The following is a 19,067-nucleotide window of genomic DNA, read 5'->3' on the forward strand; positions in this document are numbered from 1 at the left end:
TCCTGCCTTTTTCCTACAAAGGCTCAAGGCAGCTTACATCATTCTCCTCCTCCATCTTATCCCCACAACAACCCTGTGAAGTAGGTTGGGTTGGGAGTCTGTGACTGGCCCAGAGTCACCCCGTTGGCTCCATGGCTGAGTGGGGACTCGAACCCGGATCGCCTGAGTCCCAGTCCCATGCTCTTCACCACCATGCCACACTGGCTTCTCCCTTTTGTCTTTGGAAAGCAGCCCTAAATGCTCCAGAATGCAATCCAGTTCTTGGACTGAAAGAAATTCCCACCCCACTTTCTCAACCTGATGGCCTCCATCCATGTGCATGAGAAGACGCACCATTCCTAGCCAACCTGGACTTTGGGAAAAAAAAGTGCTTCTCAGAGGAGCTGACCAGGCAGCACAAGTGGGCCCGCCATGTCCAAAGCGGCAGATGATACAAACAGCACATTAAATGAGGCCTTGGGTAGCAAGTTCTCCATCCCTGTGTAAGACACTCCAGTGAGATGATCCCATCCCATGTTCAATAAGCAGCACGGAGTAACTTGTACCCCAAAAATGCAAGCTAAATCTGGTGATGCGCTTCCTACATTGACATTTAGATGACTATAATCACCTTAGCTCAGGAGCACGGTTCTTGCTTGCGTTGTTCTCTAGAGTGCCACATATGTGGATTATAAATATTAATACAGAGTCACCATAAGTGATAAATCAACAAACACATTAATAAGGTTTCTGAGCCAAGGAGATCACAATCTTCAAACCAAGGATGGGGAAAGAGAAGGAAAGGGGAAGGGCAAAATTGACAATGATGGAGAGACACAAATGAGATTGCTTGGAAGGCTCCATCTGCCAAAAGAAAGCCCATCATGTTTCAGTAGATTGTGTGGGAAGCAGAAAGGAGAGCCATTGCCTTGCTCCTTCATTGTGGTTTCGCAGGAGATACCCCTCAGCCCACCCACCCACATCATGGCAAGAGGAACCACTGCCAGGAACAGTAATCCAGGATTATAATCCTAGCTAAACCAGGGATTGACTGATGGCATTCATAGGCCAAAACAGCTGGAAGGTCCCCTGCTGTTTATAATTGCAACCATCAACCTGCAATTTAACAGCACAAGTGCTCCTACCAGCAGCTGCCTAAAGGTCCAATCAAATCCTGAGCGTAGGAAGAAACTAGCATGACCATCAAACAGCTATAGCTGTGCTCCAACATATAAATGAATGCATAAATAAAGGTCAGCTCTGGAAGAAGGCTATTTGGAGCAGAGAAATGGTAATGGGGAGAAGATATCAAACCCTTCCCACCTCCTGTTTCTCAGTTCCAAATTTCCCCTCCCTGGGGCATTTCTCCCTTATTAGGTCCCAAACAATCTAAGTTTCTTTCCTGAGAATACCATATACATGAACATTTAAATTCTGATAAGAACTGTAATTGTGCTTATATTGTACCGTAATGTATTAAAATTATGGGTATTATATTTGTTGCTTTGTAAAGAATGCTTTCAGGAAATTGTACTGTGAAAAATGTAGTATGCAAATAATAGCTATGAAAACTGGTGGGGAAGAAGTCAGAATAGTTTCCAGCAGCACAATTCAATTACACAGTTACATTTATGATGCTCTGCAGATACTTACTAGTTCTGGTTCCATTTGTTTCAAAAGTACAGACAATGTTGTCATGTTTCCTTCCAAATTTGAATGCCCTTCCGGTTAGTACAACTTGAAACTCCTCTGAAAGTAGAGTCGCAAACCAAGTATGAGAAGTTATTAGAAGACAGAAGAAAGAGTGCCTAACAACTGGTGGGGGTTACATCAGTACGTTATCTCAAAATTCAGATGGGTGCTTTGGCATTGATTCCCGCACTGATCTAGGCATTTCTGCTTTGCAGTAGAAGTCAGGAACTGGGCACATGTTGAATGTTAATCCCCATGGTTTTAGGAAACCAGTGCTAAGCAGCATAATGTTCTGAAACTCGCTAGTAAACCAGCTGGGATTGGGTAATAGAGGCCAACTGGTCCAACTGATGTTTTTCACTATATATCAAAGTTTGCCCTCAAACTAATTACTTCACCCCAAAGTGTGAAGGGCACTTTGGAGGGTAGGCTGAACTGGTCCAGTTTGAGTTGTAGGGTTACACTTATACCAGTTCACCTTGTTCCTCTCCCCCCCCCCCCCCGCATCTCTCTCAATTTTGACTTAAAGTGAGAGCTGTGCAAAAGGCGACAGTGGGTAGAAGGCTTTCCCACCTCCTAGGTTCCAAATAAGAGCTCTGCCTGCCGCCATTTTACTCCCAGAATGCTCAGAGTGAATGCTGTGAACTAAAATCATCATTACTTAAATGGGTGTCTAGCAAGTAAGTGTTCTGGTCATTTCCACCCTCAGGTAAATACAGGTAGATGACCGGGATCTTAACCACCTGTACACAATAAGGTCCCAGTCCAGATCAGGCAGAAGGCACCTCTCCTAGAGCAAACATGAAAAACAGCAATGCCTCACTGTTAGACACACATTTAAAGTAATGTCTGTTTTGGTTTCAAGAGGCCTGAGGAAAATGAGCCTTTGACTTTCGGTTTAAACATGAAAGGGGAAAGAGGAACTTACAAGCACACCCACTGTTCCTTGGCAGAGCTTTTTTCGAGTTTTAAAAAGAAATAAAAAGAAACAAGAGCTTCTCTCTTGCAAGTGAAACGCAAACCGGGTACATTGTCTCGAACACCCATACTTCTGTCATTCTAAAACAGCCAACCCCAGCAAACCTACCCACAAATAGAATTTGGGTACTGGGGACAGCTGTCCTTCTCCAGCCCCAACAAGTATCTTTGAAAAACTCACCAATGTCATGGATAAAAGAAAATGCAAGTAAAATCCCAGGATGGCCATGACTTCTGACAGTTCTTGCTCAAGGCAAAGGGGGTATTTTCATGTTTAGTATGAAATACAATATTGATCAAGGCTTCACATTATACCCCCAAATTACACCCTGTGGTATGACCATTGCAGACATTGACCAGTAGACAGATTTTAAGAATCAAGACCCATTTTCTCATTTTATCAGCATTCCCATCATTAGCTGGTAGAAGCATAGACAGAATGGAATGTGTCAAGAGGGAAATAAGGTACTGTCTTGTATCCAGCACTAGTCTGACTCAAGTCTCTAAGCGAAGCAATTCCAGATGTTGCAACCTTTCCTCAGGGGAGGTCGCTCCAGCCACTTAATCGTTTTAATTGGTCTTTTCTGCACCTTTTCCAATTCTACAATATAATTTTTTAGGTGTGCTGACCCAACCGTGCATGGCATTCCTAGTGTGGTCGCACCATAGATTTCCATAAAGGGAACAGGGTATTGGCAATTTATCTTCTTTATTTTAACGCCTTCCCTAATTTCGCCTAACACAGAGGTTAACTTTTTCACGGCAACCACATGCTGGGCTGCCATTCCCATGGAGCTGCCGTCTCCTTTTGGGTCATTCACTACTAGGCTCAGATCGCATCAGCTAATACTTGAAGTTGGGATTTCTGACCCATCATGCATCACTTTACTCTTGCTTACACTGATCTGCATTTGCCATTTTGATGCCCATCTCCCAGGCTGGCAAGATCCTTTCAGCATTCCTTGCAAAACCATTTTGGTGTCATTACAAAGCTTGACCACTTCACTGCTCACTCCTAATTCCAGATCACTCATGAACAGGTTGAAAACACTGGTCCCAATACAGAATTCTGTGGAATTCCACTGTTTGCAACCCTTCATTGGGGAAAAAAAGAATCCCATTTATCCCTACATCCTGCTTTCTGTTCTTTAACTAGTCACTGATCCTTAAGAAAAAGTAGCCTCTAATTCCACAAATAATATGTTTGCTCAGAAATCCTTGATGAGAGACTTTGTCAAAAGACTTCTGGAAGTCCAGGTAGGTTTAATGGATCACCTACCAACATATTTATTGGCACACTCAATGAGTTCTAAAGGTTTAGTGAGATGGGACTTTGCAAAAACCATGTTGATTCTTCTTCAGCAGGGCTTATTCTTCTATAGTCTTATTAATTTTATTTTTATTAGTGCTTTCAACCAATTTGTTAAAAAAAACCAATTAAGATAACCAGCCTGTAATTCCCTGGATCTCCCCAAATCCTTTTTTACAATTTGGTGTTATATGGGCCAGTTCCCATCCTCTGATACTGAGGTTGAGCTTAGAGATGTTTATGATCAGAATTCAGCAATTTCAACAAGTTTGGAGATTCAGAAATTTCTTCAAGAACTCTGGGACCTACTGACTTATTAACTTTCAATTTGCCAGTGAGATAAGAACTTCCTCTCTTGTTAACACCATATGCCTTCAGTTCCTCAGACTCCCTTCCAGAAAACATTAGTTCTGCAGCAATATTTAACATCATGCAAGCCACAACTTAGTCCCAAAACCAAGCTCAGCCATAAAGTTTACTGGGCAGCTGATGGGAATTCGTTGAGTCTCACCTTATCTCACTAGGGCTGTTGGGAGACTAACTTGTGAGCTTCTCCGAAGAAAAGCAGGATGCCAACATGATAAACAAAACAGAACCTGCTCACAACCCTACCAGTCCTAGGGTTCTTTAAAACCACGACAGCTTTCAATGTGTAATACAGACTTTGGCAAGCCGGGGAAGGAAGGGAAGCACCTTGAATTCACATCTTCCTACTCAGCATATGGAACTCGGAGTTATGCATTTTGCCCAAGGAAATACCAGCAGGATAGTCAATATTTGTGCACTGCTTTCCAGTTCCAGAAAACTCACCTCCTACACAGACGCTCGAGGGCTCCAGTGACAAAATCTCTGTGCATGACTGCTTCAGAATCTGTTTGGGAAAGCAGGAAGATTTTTTTGGAAAAAAAAAATACAAGGTTTGACATTTGCCCTAGTAGGTGGCTCCAAGAGCAGCACTACCCCTGTGCAGAGGTAGGCATAGAATAGCCTTGTCCAGAGAACAGCGTCATTGTTTGGATTAGCAAACCTGGACCTTGCTTGATTCAAAATGTGGTTTTGCCCGGGATGAATTTCTCTGATTCATTTCCTAATGACTCCCATGATTCAGAATGAATATATTTCCCAAATTCTCTCTCTAAAGCCCAAACCTCAAGATATCTAAAGTCAGCTGTTTAAACCTGGACAGAAAGGGGGACTGGTTCATATTTCTTAATCCACTGGTCTCAAAATAACAACCAGAAGAACAATGGGCTCAAGGCTCATGACATGCATTTTACATTTTCACATCCTTTTGCATCTGTAGCAAAAGGCACACTAGCTTGTATTGATTTACTTCATTTAAATGGGGCACTGAATATTTTACACTATTGATTTACTTCATTTTAATGGTAGGCTTGAATATTTTATATTACCACTTTATGTGTTGATATTAAATTGTATATGCCATAATTCCACCCAACGGATGCTTGAGGCAGCACCCATGCCCAGCAATAAAAATAGAAAAATCACATAAAATTAAAAGAAACAAATATGAAGCAACTGTTTTCCTCCTTCCCACCCCCAACCCTGCGAAAAAAGAGCAGAGCAACAGAACAAATGAAGTACAACCAGGAGCCTCGACAAAACAACTCAGTTCAAGTAATCAAGACTGAATTGAAGGCCATCAGAATAAGAGTGTCCTTCTCTAACAGTGCTTTCTAACAGAAGAACCTCCAGTTCTGTTAGATTCTGAGTTGCACTCCAGTATCTCTGTTATCAGCACTAAGAAGGTGCTAGGAGCCAGCATGGTTAAGAGCACCGAACTGGACTCAGGTGATCTGGGTTCTAGTCCCTGCTTAGCCATGGAGCCAACTGGGTGCCTTTGGGCCAGTCACAGACTCTCAGCCCAGCCTGCCCCGCAGGGTTGTTGTTGTGGGGATAAGACTGAGAGCAGAAAGAGAATGACATAAGCTGCCCTGTGTACTTTAAAAGAAAAGGAAAGTGAGATCTAAATCAATTTAAAAAAGAAATGGTGCTTGGAAACAAAGCTGACAAGCAACCAGAGCCTGGAGGAGATCTGGCACGATTCACGTTGTGTAGTCACAGCCTCCACAGGGATGACCAGCTTAACACAATTTCAAGCACCTGTTTGACAACGTATTTTTCATGCTCCCTACTGTGTAGCCAGCCGATAAGAACAAGACCAAGAAAGCTGGATGAGATGCAGCGGAGAAAAAGGGATTGTAGTCACAAAAACCAGCAGCCCCAGGCATACCAAGATCAGACAAGATACAGCTCTTTATCAGCCAACCATTTATCTATTTTGTTATGCAGTAATTATTACAGGGGTGATGGGAGCTGTAATCCAAGGCGCTTCACCTTGCAGCATGGAGGAATAGTAGCTTGGTTTCAGTTATGCTGCGAAGGAGACACACCGATAAGTGAGATGTTACCCAGACCAAGGCTGAGAATTTAGCAATTTGGAGAGTTCAGGAAAAGGATGTCAGATGGACAGACTGATTGAATTTCTATACTGCCAAATAGCTGAAGCTTTGTGAGCAATGTACAACCATTTATTTATTTATACTACTGATATCCCACCTTTCTCCCACTATGGAACTCAGGGTGGCTACAAGAGAGCTGAACTGGCTACAGGCACAGTATAGGAATGCTTTAAAGAAATGAATACACATGTCCCGGTGGTCTCCCCTCCAAGTCCAGGCCAGCCCCAGACCTGCTTAGCTTCAACATGGCAGACGGGTTATGTGCCTTCAGACAATTATCTGGGCCATACTCTTAATAAATACAGTAATCTGTATATAAGCCATATGAACTAGAACTAGAAAAATAATAATAATAACGGTTAGAATCAGTTCAGCACAGGATCACAAGGATGGTGGCCAGAAAGGGGAGGATGACATACGAGATGAGATTGAGGGAGCTGGGTCTTTTCAGCCTGGAGAAGAGGAGACCTTTTAGAGACTTACAGGTATGTGAGGGGACGTCGTGTGGAGGAGGGCCATGACCTGTTTTTCCCTGCAGTGGAGGGCAGGGTGTGTTGCAATGGGGCAAAACTCAAGGAACCAGGCGTCAGGTTGGATGTCAGGAAGTGCTTCCTGATGGTTGGGACCCCTAGGATATGGAATGGGCTTCCAAGGGAGGTGGTGGAGGCCCCATGAGTGACGGTTTTCAAGGAAAGATTGCACAGCCACATGTTGGGGATCACATGAGCAGAGCTGGAGTTAGACCAGATGGCCCAGGAGGCCCCTTCTGACTTGCTATGTTTCTATGTTATGCTAAAACATTTCAAACCAATGTAAACAACTAAAACCAGTCCTTACCACCAGCCCTGCTAACAAAGAAAAACCCCACCCCCTGGTGACTGGCAACACCCCCCATGTGCTATTCGGAGCAGGCAAGTGCCTCAGCAGAGAGAAAGTTCTTAATCTGGAGCCACCAAGAGAGTGGCGTTGGCAGCGGGTGGGCCTCAGGGGGGAGGTTGTTCTAATCTGGGAAGCTCCCTGAGGCCACCCACCGAGCCTGCTTTGGAGGCGGCACCGGAGGAAGACCTCAGATGTGGGGTGGATGCACCCAGGTACACTGGGGTTGGAAGAGGGGTCCTGTCTGTGCTACAGGCACTGGTTTTGCATGGGCCTCCTTGGGTTCCAGGAGCATCTGCACGGAAAGGTCAAGTTATCACACGTGCTCAAGCCTGCTTACCAACGGCTGGGCTCACCAGTGGCAGGGAAGAGTTTAGCCCCCACCGCAGCGCCATCCTTTATTTTCTTCTAACCAATTTCAGTCTACAATTCCCAGCAACTGGGTGCTGGCATGAGTTAACTCTGTGATATTGCTCATCCCTTGCCTTCAATGCTTCAACCACATTTCCCTGCTGATAAAAGTAATTTTTCACATGCAGATGAAAAAAAAACTGGAATCAGACACTAAGTTCCTATGAGGAAAGCTTCAAAATATCAGCGCTTTAATTTTCATGTGCATTACTTTACTCTGCTCGCTGGTAATTCCCATGGTAGAAATTATGGGAGGTTTAGTACGCATCATGATTACAACATTTCTCTGCCTGTTCATATTTCAATCTTCTTTGTGAACATGCACACACTTTTAGATGCAGGAAAGGCGTGTGTGGAAATGCATGTCTTTAAAGCATTCACACGAGTCCTAATGTCATTTAGGCTGATTTTGGCCCTTCCAAATCCAACCAGTAATGTCTATGAAGCTGGGCTTCTAGCAGGATGGGGGGGGGGCAATGGGTCCAAAGCTGCACTCCTCAAGTGGATGCCAGCGGTACCGCAAGCTACAACTTTGCTTTGCCTGCTGCACTTATGCCAGAAGTGCCCTGGCAAGATGCCTCAAAAGTCTACGAAGGAATGTGCACAAACATCTCAACAGCTGAAGGAACAAAGCTGTCTGCAGCAAAATGTTAAACAGTGGATCTTCTGTGAAAAGGGATTGTTATCAGTGTCACTCGGGACTGAAATCTTGCATCTGCCTGTGAAGGACGTGTGGAGCGGAGCCTGGAAATCGCACACTGCAGGAGACAGAAAGTGCTTCCAGATGAGGCTTCTGTCATGCCACTGCACCGATTTGGTCACAGAATTGTATGAGTGCTCCAGATTTGTGGGCCTCCCGCGTTTTCCCACACCTCCTTATGCCTTTTTGCTCACCGGAAACAAATATCCATTAAGGAAGAAAAGAGGGAGATTCACAATGCCATTTGTTAGTGCTAGGAGTTTCTCCATCTAGAAGTAACCAAAGTGTCAGAGAGCTGCAAGAAAGCAGCCATGAAGTGCGAGAAAGCAGCAGGCAAAAGGGAAGGGATAAGGAGTGGGATTCATGGAAGGACATAAGCTGCAGATCGTAATTCTGAAAGGACAAGGAAATGTATTTTGCAATGTTACATATTTGGCAGATAACATGTGACTACACCCTAAAAGAGGGACACGTGCTGCCCCAAATTCATTGTTTTGAGGGGGAGAGGCACCGAATTTGTCTCTCTCTAAGCAAGCCAGTCCTCCAAAATATGTCCAGAAAGATGTGCAAAGGCGACGACTTGTCTGAAATGCCGTCACTGATGCTTGGCAGACAGCAGAGATAAGATGCCAAGTTTATCCACCACACAGAAGTACACATGAAAATAGTGACTATATAAGGCTGCCCAGTCTTACAGTGTATCATAAATCTAAGCACAAGGCAAACTTCCTTGACAGGCCAGTGCAGAGAGAAAGAAAGAAGTGATATCATATCTTTTATTTCCTGTGCTTTACACTAAATATAGGTCCCTTTTCTGTCATTTTGCAAAAGAAGCCCAAAGACTTCCCAATTGCAAGTCATGCTCCAGAAAAGCCCTTTTAAAAAACAAACAAAAAACAGTGTTGTACATTGTAGCACTCCCCAGCCCAGCACCACAACTCCCATCATTCCCAGTCAGCATGGCCAACTAAAGGGCGCCAGATTGAGGAGGCTGGTATAACGTATGGAAAACTGGATTGGGATTTAAGTTCTCCTTGCCTGGCCTCTGCTTTATAATTGCCCTTAACTTCTTAAAACTTCCTTTCAGCTTGGTGCTGAACTTACAGACAACAGTACATGGGAAAAGGGTTTGGTTTCTACACAGATTTGGTTATCCAGCACAAGCTAGTTATTACTCAGAGAATCTTGAAAAGGCCCTGTTTTTATTATATTTTATGATATTTCAATTGTTGTGTTGTGTTTTATACACTTGCTGTAAACCTCCCAAAGAGCTTTGATCAGTTAGGCACAGTTAGGCACAGTTTAAAAATTAAATGAAGAAAAGAAAATAAAATACTGTGTCAACCAAAGTTGACCAGATACATGCCTAGCCCCAGACCCTAAGATCAAGCTTAGGTGTTCTTCTCTGGAAAGCCCTGCCCAAGGAAGGGATGTGGGCAGCTACTAAGCAGAGAGCGTTTTCTGCTGTGGCCCCTCTCCCTTGTGCTATAACCTGCCCAGAGAGGTTTGCCTGGTGCCTACATGGTACTTTCTTTCTGGCATGAAGTGCATTTTAGTTCTTCAGCCTCTGTGGTTCCAAATCCTTCAGAACCCCCAAAGAAGGAAAGAAGACATAGCCATGCTGGGGAACCTCTGGAGAGACGGTTTTGGTCCATGGACCTAAAGTCTGACACCCGTGATCTCCCCCTTGAACCTAGCAGAGATCGAACAGAAATTTAAGAAATGTGCTTTGGACACAACAGAAAGTGATGGTTTTCCATCCACGCTCTTCCATTTTCAGCACAGGCTCCCCTGCCCTGTGGGCATGCCAGATAATCAATAATTGTAAAGCAATGTTAGCCTATGCCAGTGACAAAGCTGAAGTTGTGACAGAACAAACAGCATGATCAAAGATCAGTCTCTCCTGAGCACTGTATTTTCTGGGAGAGAGATGAGACAATGAACCCTTGACTCTCTCAGCCTCTCCTGTCACATCTGCATTATGGGGATAATAACCATGAACTGTTGTCTAATCTTAAATCAAATATTACTGCTGTTGCTACTCTTCCTGCTGCAGTTGTCACCAATTTTGCTTCTGTCCACCCCTTCTCCAGTGGGGTGGAGAAATATCTAAACCCTCTGCCTCCACTGCACTGTCTGGGTAAATAATATTTCATACAGACTTGATAAAAAACTAGAAATGTTTTTTTGAAAAATAGGTAGGCAGGAGGGAGTCAGTAGACGGGGGTAAATCTTCAGTCATGGTTAAAAAAAGGTTAAAGTTGGGTTGATGGATTGCAAACTCTGTTGATCGACTACTTTTTAATTACAAGTTAGACCTTCTATCTCATTCATAAACCATTTCTATTGTTTTACTGATTTGTTTCATCTAAAATCTTGAGTGTGTGGTCCTTCAGTCTGTTCATGATTTTTTTCCATGGACTTACTGGATTGCAAATACACAAATCTGAAATCAGATTAGTTCACCAAATTAACAAGAATACTGACCCACCTTACAAGGTCGCTTGTAAGAAGTACTGCGGGGAACAGAAGGGATAGGCTGAGACACTCCTGAAGTGCTCTTTTTCATGTAAACTGAATCCAGTGGGGCTGTTCTATGATAAACTGGCTTAGTGTTGAGGAAGACCAGTGCCTTCTTTCCTTCAAGCAGCTCCACTTATGCAGCAGGATGGGTTATGGGAAAGGTTTGGCAACCCTCCTGTTTGAACGCATTCCTAACACAGAACCAGGGGTGAGAGGGCCCGAAATTAAAGCATCTATCCAGGATGAGTGACTTTCTGATCAACACGCACTATACATTGACAATTAGCAAAATATGCTAAGCGTCAATTCATTTCACAGCACCATTGGATTTTGCTTAGCCCGAGCATGCAGTTCAAAAGATTTTGGCAGCCGCTACTCCCATAAATCACAACTCTCCTGGCATCTGTTCCTCCCACGAAATGGCACACACGGTTCAGGATTCTGGGCAGGCCTTCAGAACATCTGGATAGTCTTTTCCCCGACCAAGTATCAGATTTCAGATCAATTTAATCCACTGAAAACCAAAAATGCAATAGGGGCAATTCTCTCCTAATTAGGAGGACTGGCACTGCTGGAGTAATTGCTAGATTAAAAATGCGGTAACAATATCCAAAGTACATATAGAATATACGGAACACCACTACCTTAAAAACTGTGGGACAAAGAATAACTCCGATGGGTTTGTTTAGCACAGTGAGGCAGCATCTCAGGTGGGCCAAACTACATGTTACACTGAATAGTGGTTAAAAACACAGCACTGGGCAATCTGAGTTCTGGTTCCCGCTCCACCATGGAGCCAATTGGGTGTCTTTGGGCCAGTCACTGACTCTCAGCCCAGCCTACCCCACAGGGTTGTTGTTGTGTGGATAACACTGAGAGCAGCAGGAGAACGAGGTAAGCCGCTTTGAGTTCATTGTAAGAAAAAAGGTGGGATATAAATCTCATAAATAAATAAATAAATGTTTATTGTATTACATTAGGCTTATTAGAGTGCTTTGCTTAAAAGGGCAGCCACAGGGTGCACCGGTGGGTGGTAATCAGGACCAGAAGGAAGAGGGATCTACCATTTGCCCCAAAGAATATGAGCAAGAGCCAAGATCCCAGTATCTCTGCTTCCTTTCTCACATGCCAGCAGCTGCTGTTTTAAAAATAATAGCATCCCCTTCAGAGGTCTCCACCCAGTGAAGCCAATGTGCCGTTTGCCCCTAAGTGCTCTCAGCTGAGGGTGGGGCTACAGTGTCCTAAAAGGCTCTTTGCACCGCTCCATCACTCCACCCAGTAACAAGACGACGAAGCAAAACAGTTCAAAGATGTCTGGAGGCCTTTCACAGAGAGACAGGAAGGCAAAAGAGTCAGCGGGAATGAGCAGCTGGGAAGAGGGAATCTGCTCAGAAATTCTGAGGCCAAGATCATCCTCTCAACATGGATGTTTCAGAAGGGAAGGGAAGGGAAGGGGACAGCTTAAGAAGAAGAACCTAAGAAAAACCATGCCAGATCAGGCCAGTGTTCAGTTGGTCCCCTCTCATTGGGATTACTGCAATGAGCTGTACATGCAGCTGCCTCTGAAAATGGTCTGGAAACATCAACTGATCCAAAACCTGGGGATTGGATCATGAGAACACATCGCCAGGCCTCTTCCAGCTATGCTGGCTGCCGGTTGAAGTCCAGTCCCGATTCAAGGTGCTAGTCCTATCATTCAAAGCCCCAAATGGCTTGGGGCCAGGCTATCTGAAGGATCTCCTTCTCCCATACTAATATACCCAGAACCTGAGGTCATCTTTGGGGGTCCTTCTGTGAGAGACCCCTCCAAAGGAAGAGAGCCAGGTGGCTAACAAAAGGAGGGCCTTTTTGGCTGTGGCACCCCGATTTTGGAATGAGCACCTGGCACCCACTTTGTATGCCTTTCAGTGCTGGGTGAAGCCTTTTTTATTCTGCACCACTGTGCTGAATAGACTCTGAGCTATTGAGCAGGATAAAAATGTATTCATGATGATGATGATGATGACGACGATGATGATGTTTTGTTCTTTAAAATCATTTGAGCGTGGTCTTTATAACTTTTGTCAACTGCTTAAAGAGCCTCTGCTAACGAGCAGTATAAAAATGAATTAAGTAAATAAGTGAATGCTTAAATAAGTGAATGCTCTGGGTAACTCAGAGATGAGCAACAGGTAGATCCAAATTTACTGACAGATTATTGAATGATTTATTGTAGATCAGCCTTCCCAAACCTGGTGGCCTTCAGAAGCATTTGAACCCCATTCCCAGAATTCCCATCCAGCAAGGCCATTGACTGGGAATTCTGGTTGTTTTGAGTCGAAACATATCTGGAAGAAGGTTGCTGTATATCAACCAAGATTTCTGGGTCCCTGTTTTTTTGACAATAAAAGCTTCCCCTCTACCTTCTAAACAAAGCCCTATGAGGAGTGGTTGAAAAAACTGGAAATGTTCCATCTCAAGAAGAGAAGACCCAGGCGAGATATGATAGCACTCGACAAGTACTTGAAAGGGTGTCACAAAGAGGACAACTATCCCAGAGTGCAGGGCATGGAATAATGGACTCAAGTTACAGAAAGGCAGGTTCCCACAAGATATCAGTAAAAAATTCTGGACTGTTTGAGCAGCATGACAATGGAACAAATTACCTAGAGAAGTTGTGGGCTCTCCCACACTGGAGGCATTCAAGATGCAACTGGTCAGCCACCTGAGAGGGATGGTTTAACCCTGAGCCCTGCATCGAGCAGGGGGTTGGGCCTGATGGCCTTCCTTGGTCCTTTCCAACTCTACTATTCCAAAATTCTAGATAAAACTATTGGAGTCTCTCTCTCTTTCTGTAATAAACCAAGTACAGATTTTGCTTCCAGTCATAAGAACATCCAGTCATTCTGGATGATCCAAGGGTCCATCTGGTCCAACATTCTGTTCAGGCAATGGGAAACCCACAAGCAGGATGAGTGCACAGCAGCCTCCTTTCCATGTTCCCCGGCAACTGGTGTACACAGAAACACTGCTTCTGATTCAGGAAGTAGCCTGTGGTCATCAGAAGTAGTAGCCCTTGAGAGCCTCCTCTTCCAAGTTCTTGTTCAACCTTCTTTTAAAACCATCAAAATGGGTGGCCATCACTACATCTTGTGGATGTGAGTTCAATTTATGTGACTCACGAAGAAGTGATATCAGCTCCATGGGAAGACCGCTCAGGAGTCTAGCATTAGAAAACCAGTGAGTAACCATTTTTCATCTGCCTCCCTTTGGAGGATCTGAAGGGTCTACCAAGAACCAAACCAAAGTAGATCTTGACTTCTGCCCACCTGTGTCCTACATCACTGCCACAAACATCTTCCTTATGGGAAATCTGAACTCCTTTCTTTGCATTAGAAAAATGACAAAGTCAGCACGCCACTTACCCTGTGCAATTCTAGGTCAATAAAACAACAAAACAGCACCACAACCACACACGCACCAATTACATGAACAGTTTTATCACTGTACACAGTGATTCAAAGACTGGCAAGCTCTTCAAGGGGGGGAAGTCCATAATACACTCATGCAGATGTTATTATTTTTCTGTTTGGTTACTAGGAACACAAACATTATGCAAAATTCCGCTGTGTATTAATGGGAGGCATGCCGTTAGGGGAAGAGCTGAATAGTGTGATGAATCATGGAAACATGCATTGCAGTAGTAGAAATGATACACTCCAATGAGGCTGAGAGAGACATCACTGATCGTTTTAATGTGTACATTTACAAGTGCGGCCTTGTGCTATCTGAAATAATCGGTGTGGGTCATGACAAAGCTGACCCCCGGAAGTGTCTAAAGACTCACATCGCAAGCACATGTTGCTCATCTCGGAAGCTCAGTAGATACGACCGTGGAACGGCCTCCATGGAAGACTTCCGGGAGTCTTATGTAAGCACACTGCTGTAAGCTGCCCTAATGACCCCAGCAGCAAAGATTAAACACAGATAAATGCCTCACACGTGTAACGGGACTCCAGTTAAAATAAAATGCAACAAGCAAGGCGTGTAACGAAAGGCTGCCATGTTGATTGATTCTCAGCTGGAGTGCCCTGTTTGGGGTTCAACCACAAACGCCCTTCTCCAGGGTACTCCATTCCATCTATTCACCATCCTGACCCAAACAACATCCAGCGCTGCATTGCTACTGGGGATACTCTGCTCTCATGCTGGGATATTTCTTTCTGTGCCCACCCCCAGATTTTATTTTTCTTCTTTGAACTTCCATAAACCTCAGGGCAGCCTCAAGCATGCCGCTCTCTTGATTCTCATGATTTCCATTTGTTTATTTAAAATAACCTGAGGCTGTCTTTCAGGCTACAGAGCAGTGTGCGACAATAGAACTCACAAAATAAAAACTGATTTAATAATGACAGCAAAACAGCAACAAGCATCCTACAGTACAACAAACAGCTTGAAAACTGAACGTATCACATACATGTACAGCTACAGCCCAGTCCCATAAGCAGGTCCCATTTTGGCTTCTGTCTGGTTGGCACTTAGGCAACTGGTTCCATTGTTAGATGGACTGATATTCCTCTACAGCAAATTATAATAGACCAGAGGTACCACCATTACCCAAATGTCACCCAGGTTCCCAGCCCAAACACAAGATCTGGCTAAACTTCTGCAAGATGTCAAGACTGGCTTACTGGACACAGTACCCAGATTACGTTCTTTATACTTTTAATTCCTCCTTCAAACGAAGGCAGAATGGGTGTTATCCCTGTGCTACTTAATAAGGGCAAAATAGTCCGCTTGAAGAAAGTCCCAGAAGACAACAGGAAGGCAATATCTGCAGCACTAATATGGAAGACAGACACCTAAATGATGCTTCCTGAAGCTGGGCGCTATGTTCCCAGATTGTTTTTCGCTTAGGATTTAGAAAAATGCAGAAAATGAAAGATGAGTCAAAGACCCCACTGGTCTTAAACCCCTTGTATCCCGAGGGCCAAATTCCACTCAGGGGTTGCATTCCAGCAGAAGGCAAAAGGTCTAAGGCCAAAACTGCCACCAAGACTAGCCTATTGCAGCTTAAAGCGCTTACTGGAAGTAACCAAGAAGCATTTCAAGATTTTGGAGTGGGGAAGAAATTGCACAAAACCAGAAGACCACCCAAGGACTGGTGGTTGGGAGAAAGGCATGTGGCTCTCTTCATTCTGTTGAAACCCAGCGGGTGGGCCGGGACTCTAGGCAGGCCAGATTTAGGAACAGTGGTTCTGAATCCCTGATATAAGCAATGGTGGATCAAAATATTTCAAAGTGAGGGCAAGTAACAGCTTGAGGGCCTTCTAGGCAAGAACCCTGATGGGGTATCAGTGGCACCTAGAAGAAACTGAACTGCTAGCACAGCAAAAAGAAGGAAGCAGACAGTATTTACATAAACAGTGGGATCTTCTTTGAATCCTCGGAATCATTCGTAGTCTCAGAGAGGCCTGGCACAATTACGTCAACTTCCTGAGGTTACAGCACAGAGCCCACTAATGGAGAGGAACAAAAAAGACGGCGAGAGAAAGACAACGTTGCACCCGATTATTCACTTAACAGCAAAGCAGTCCAGAAGTCACCGAAGGCCTACCCAAGAAGGGCAGATAAACCACTCCACTTGCTTCTTTAGCTGGCTAGACGGTTTTCCCTCGGCAGGCAGTGCGTTTTGCATTTTGGGCTGGTGCTAGAATGTTTACTGGCAAGCCAGGAATCCTGAAAGAAAGTTCCTCTCCATCCATCCACTGCTGTGGCCCTAATTTTCCATGGTTTCACTGCCATCTGCAATATATTCTATACAGCCAGCCATGTATATGATGCTTTACAGAGCACAGGTCCCAGCCCCAAGTAAGCAACAATCAAAATTTTGAAAACAGGGGAAGACGGGGAAAAAAGAAGCTGAACCAAGGCAAAAGAAAAGAAGGAAAGGATCTGTGATTGTTTCCAGTTGCATGTGATTAGATTAGTCACAGGAACTGCAGAAGGAAATGGACACTGGGTGTTTCAGTTGTATTTCCACAACACTGGAGGTTGGAGCAACTCTTCTATCACAAATGGTTACAACTGGAGTGTTTAGCTTAGCAAAAAATTTGGATGGCTTTAAAAGGGCACTGGACAGGCTCATACGGGAGGAGGCTACCAGTGGCTACTTGCCTTGGTGGCCATGTTGCTACCTGCTGTACTAGAGGTGCCATGCCCGCATAAACCAGTTGGGCAGGTGGAGGCCTTGCACCCATCCACCTGGGGGACCCTGTGGGCAGCTGGTTTGCCACTGCGTGAATGGAGTCCAGGACTGGACAGAGCCTTGGCCTGATGCAGCATGGGTTTTCTTATGTCCCTCATGGTCTTTGCTTCTGGCACAAGCCTGAATAACTGGGCATAGATGCAGACTGTCTGCAGCCCCTACAAAGCAGCTGCCCATGCCAGGGATCGCAACAGCTTTTCCAGAGACTGTCCAATCTGCATTTATTTATGTTTCATTTGTACCCCACCTTTCCACCAAATATGGTACTCAAGGCAGCTTACAAGCACTCATCAAGCTTGCTTTTAAAAAGAAAATACATTACATGCATTACAAGCAACAGGCCTCCCTCCCTCCATGGGGAGATCCACAGTCTGGGGAAGGCCGCCGAGAAGGCCTCTGCCCAGGTTGCTCCCAAGCACTCTCTGGCAGCAGTGCTCTCTGGCGACGCCTTCCGGTGCTCTGAAGCCACTAGGCATGCTGTTCCCCCACTCCACTATATCTGCTTTCCTCAGACACCCTGGGTTCAGCAGGATGCCAGAGCAGCACTGGGGGCCTGCCATCCCCTGGCTATGTGAACAGGGGAGAAGCATCCGAGGAAGAGTTTCATCCACATATTTGTGATGTGCACACTGTGCCAGCAGATCAAGCACGCGCGGTCCTGCCTCCCCTTCAGAGCCGTGTGTCTTTAAAGGGAACACCTGCCTCTCCGTGCTCCCCCACACGTGTGTGGACGCGGCAATAAAGGGGAAGTACGTTTTCAAGGGAAAAAAGGAACTATGGAAGGGGAAGTTATTTTGCGTAATACACCATGCATGGCACAGCATGAAGATGTTACTTTGCTTGCTGGACCATCTTTACAAACAGAAGTTTTGTTACAGGATAGTAAGAGGCTCTGCTGAGTGGAAGAATTAAGGGTGCGTTCCTAGGCATGATTAAACAGGAAAAGTCCTCTAGCTCCAGGCACACGCTAGCCAGCCATGCTCTCAGGGGAACACCGGAGTTGTACGCTGATTTTTCTGTCTAACTATGCATAGGACTGCACTCCAGGCAAGCTGCTGTTCAGCTGTACGTCTAATAACCATGCCCTAGTTGCTTTGCTTTTTTTAACCCAGTGAACGGCTCAACGGGCCATAATTTGGCAGGCTCCATCAACCTTGAAACAGAAGCCATGCAGTTCCCCCAGACCTTACAACTGCTACCTCACACACTGGGAAGACGTACCTGCAGGTGGCAAAGTGCAAGTATCTAGGATACCAGATCAGCCAGGAATCTCAGATGCACACACATTCAACACTAGCCTGATACTAGCCATGTTTCGGACTGCAAGAGCAGCACATGTGGTTCCCTACAGCATCATCTAATCCGATTGCTCAAGTCTGCAGGGGAGAGAAATCAGGTGGCAATCAGGTGGAGAGACTGAGGGGAAGGATGGGACCAAAAAGGCTGGGCTAGGCATCTTGAAATAGTTCATGAAGAAAGGAGGAGGAGGGGTGATAACTTTATCAGCTCATCTTGTATGCACCAAATAGAGATCCTAAGTGAACCAAACAACTTCAGAGAAAATGGCTTTAATTTTTCCTGCTCATTGTTGCTTTGAAAAGAGTCAATAATACAGAAAAAGTAAAGGGAGAAAGTGGTTTGGCAAACAAAGAACAGTTCCAGAAGAAGGTGCAGCGTAGCAAACAGCAGAAAGAGGAACACGGGAGAAAACTGGGAGGCAGCCAAGCAAAAGTTTATTGTATCCTCTGGTAAGGTCTGATTGTGAACAATCTTCCCCAAATATATGTGAATTTTTACAAAAAATGTGCTAGGAGATAAGCAGTGGAAGGGGAGACAGAAATTCCACTCGGGGCCAATCCATAGATTACT

The 19,067-nt window shown here is 44.8% G+C and overlaps 1 protein-coding gene across 1 annotated transcript in view; it reads right to left on the bottom strand.

Moving 5' to 3' along the window:
• ANTXR2 (ANTXR cell adhesion molecule 2) overlaps positions 1 to 19,067 on the bottom strand; it is a 133,520-nt gene that overhangs the window by 85,845 nt on the left and 28,608 nt on the right. The window contains exons 8-9 of the mRNA XM_044428233.1: positions 4,769 to 4,829; positions 1,633 to 1,728 (exon numbers count right to left, since the gene is read on the bottom strand). Coding sequence (XP_044284168.1) covers positions 1,633 to 1,728; positions 4,769 to 4,829 — 157 coding nt within the window. The remainder of the gene's footprint in view (positions 1 to 1,632; positions 1,729 to 4,768; positions 4,830 to 19,067) is intronic.

The sequence above is a fragment of the Varanus komodoensis genome, unplaced genomic scaffold, assembly GCF_004798865.1.
Source record: "Varanus komodoensis strain SLA01 unplaced genomic scaffold, ASM479886v1 scaffold2, whole genome shotgun sequence".
Classification (NCBI taxonomy): domain Eukaryota; kingdom Metazoa; phylum Chordata; class Lepidosauria; order Squamata; family Varanidae; genus Varanus; species Varanus komodoensis.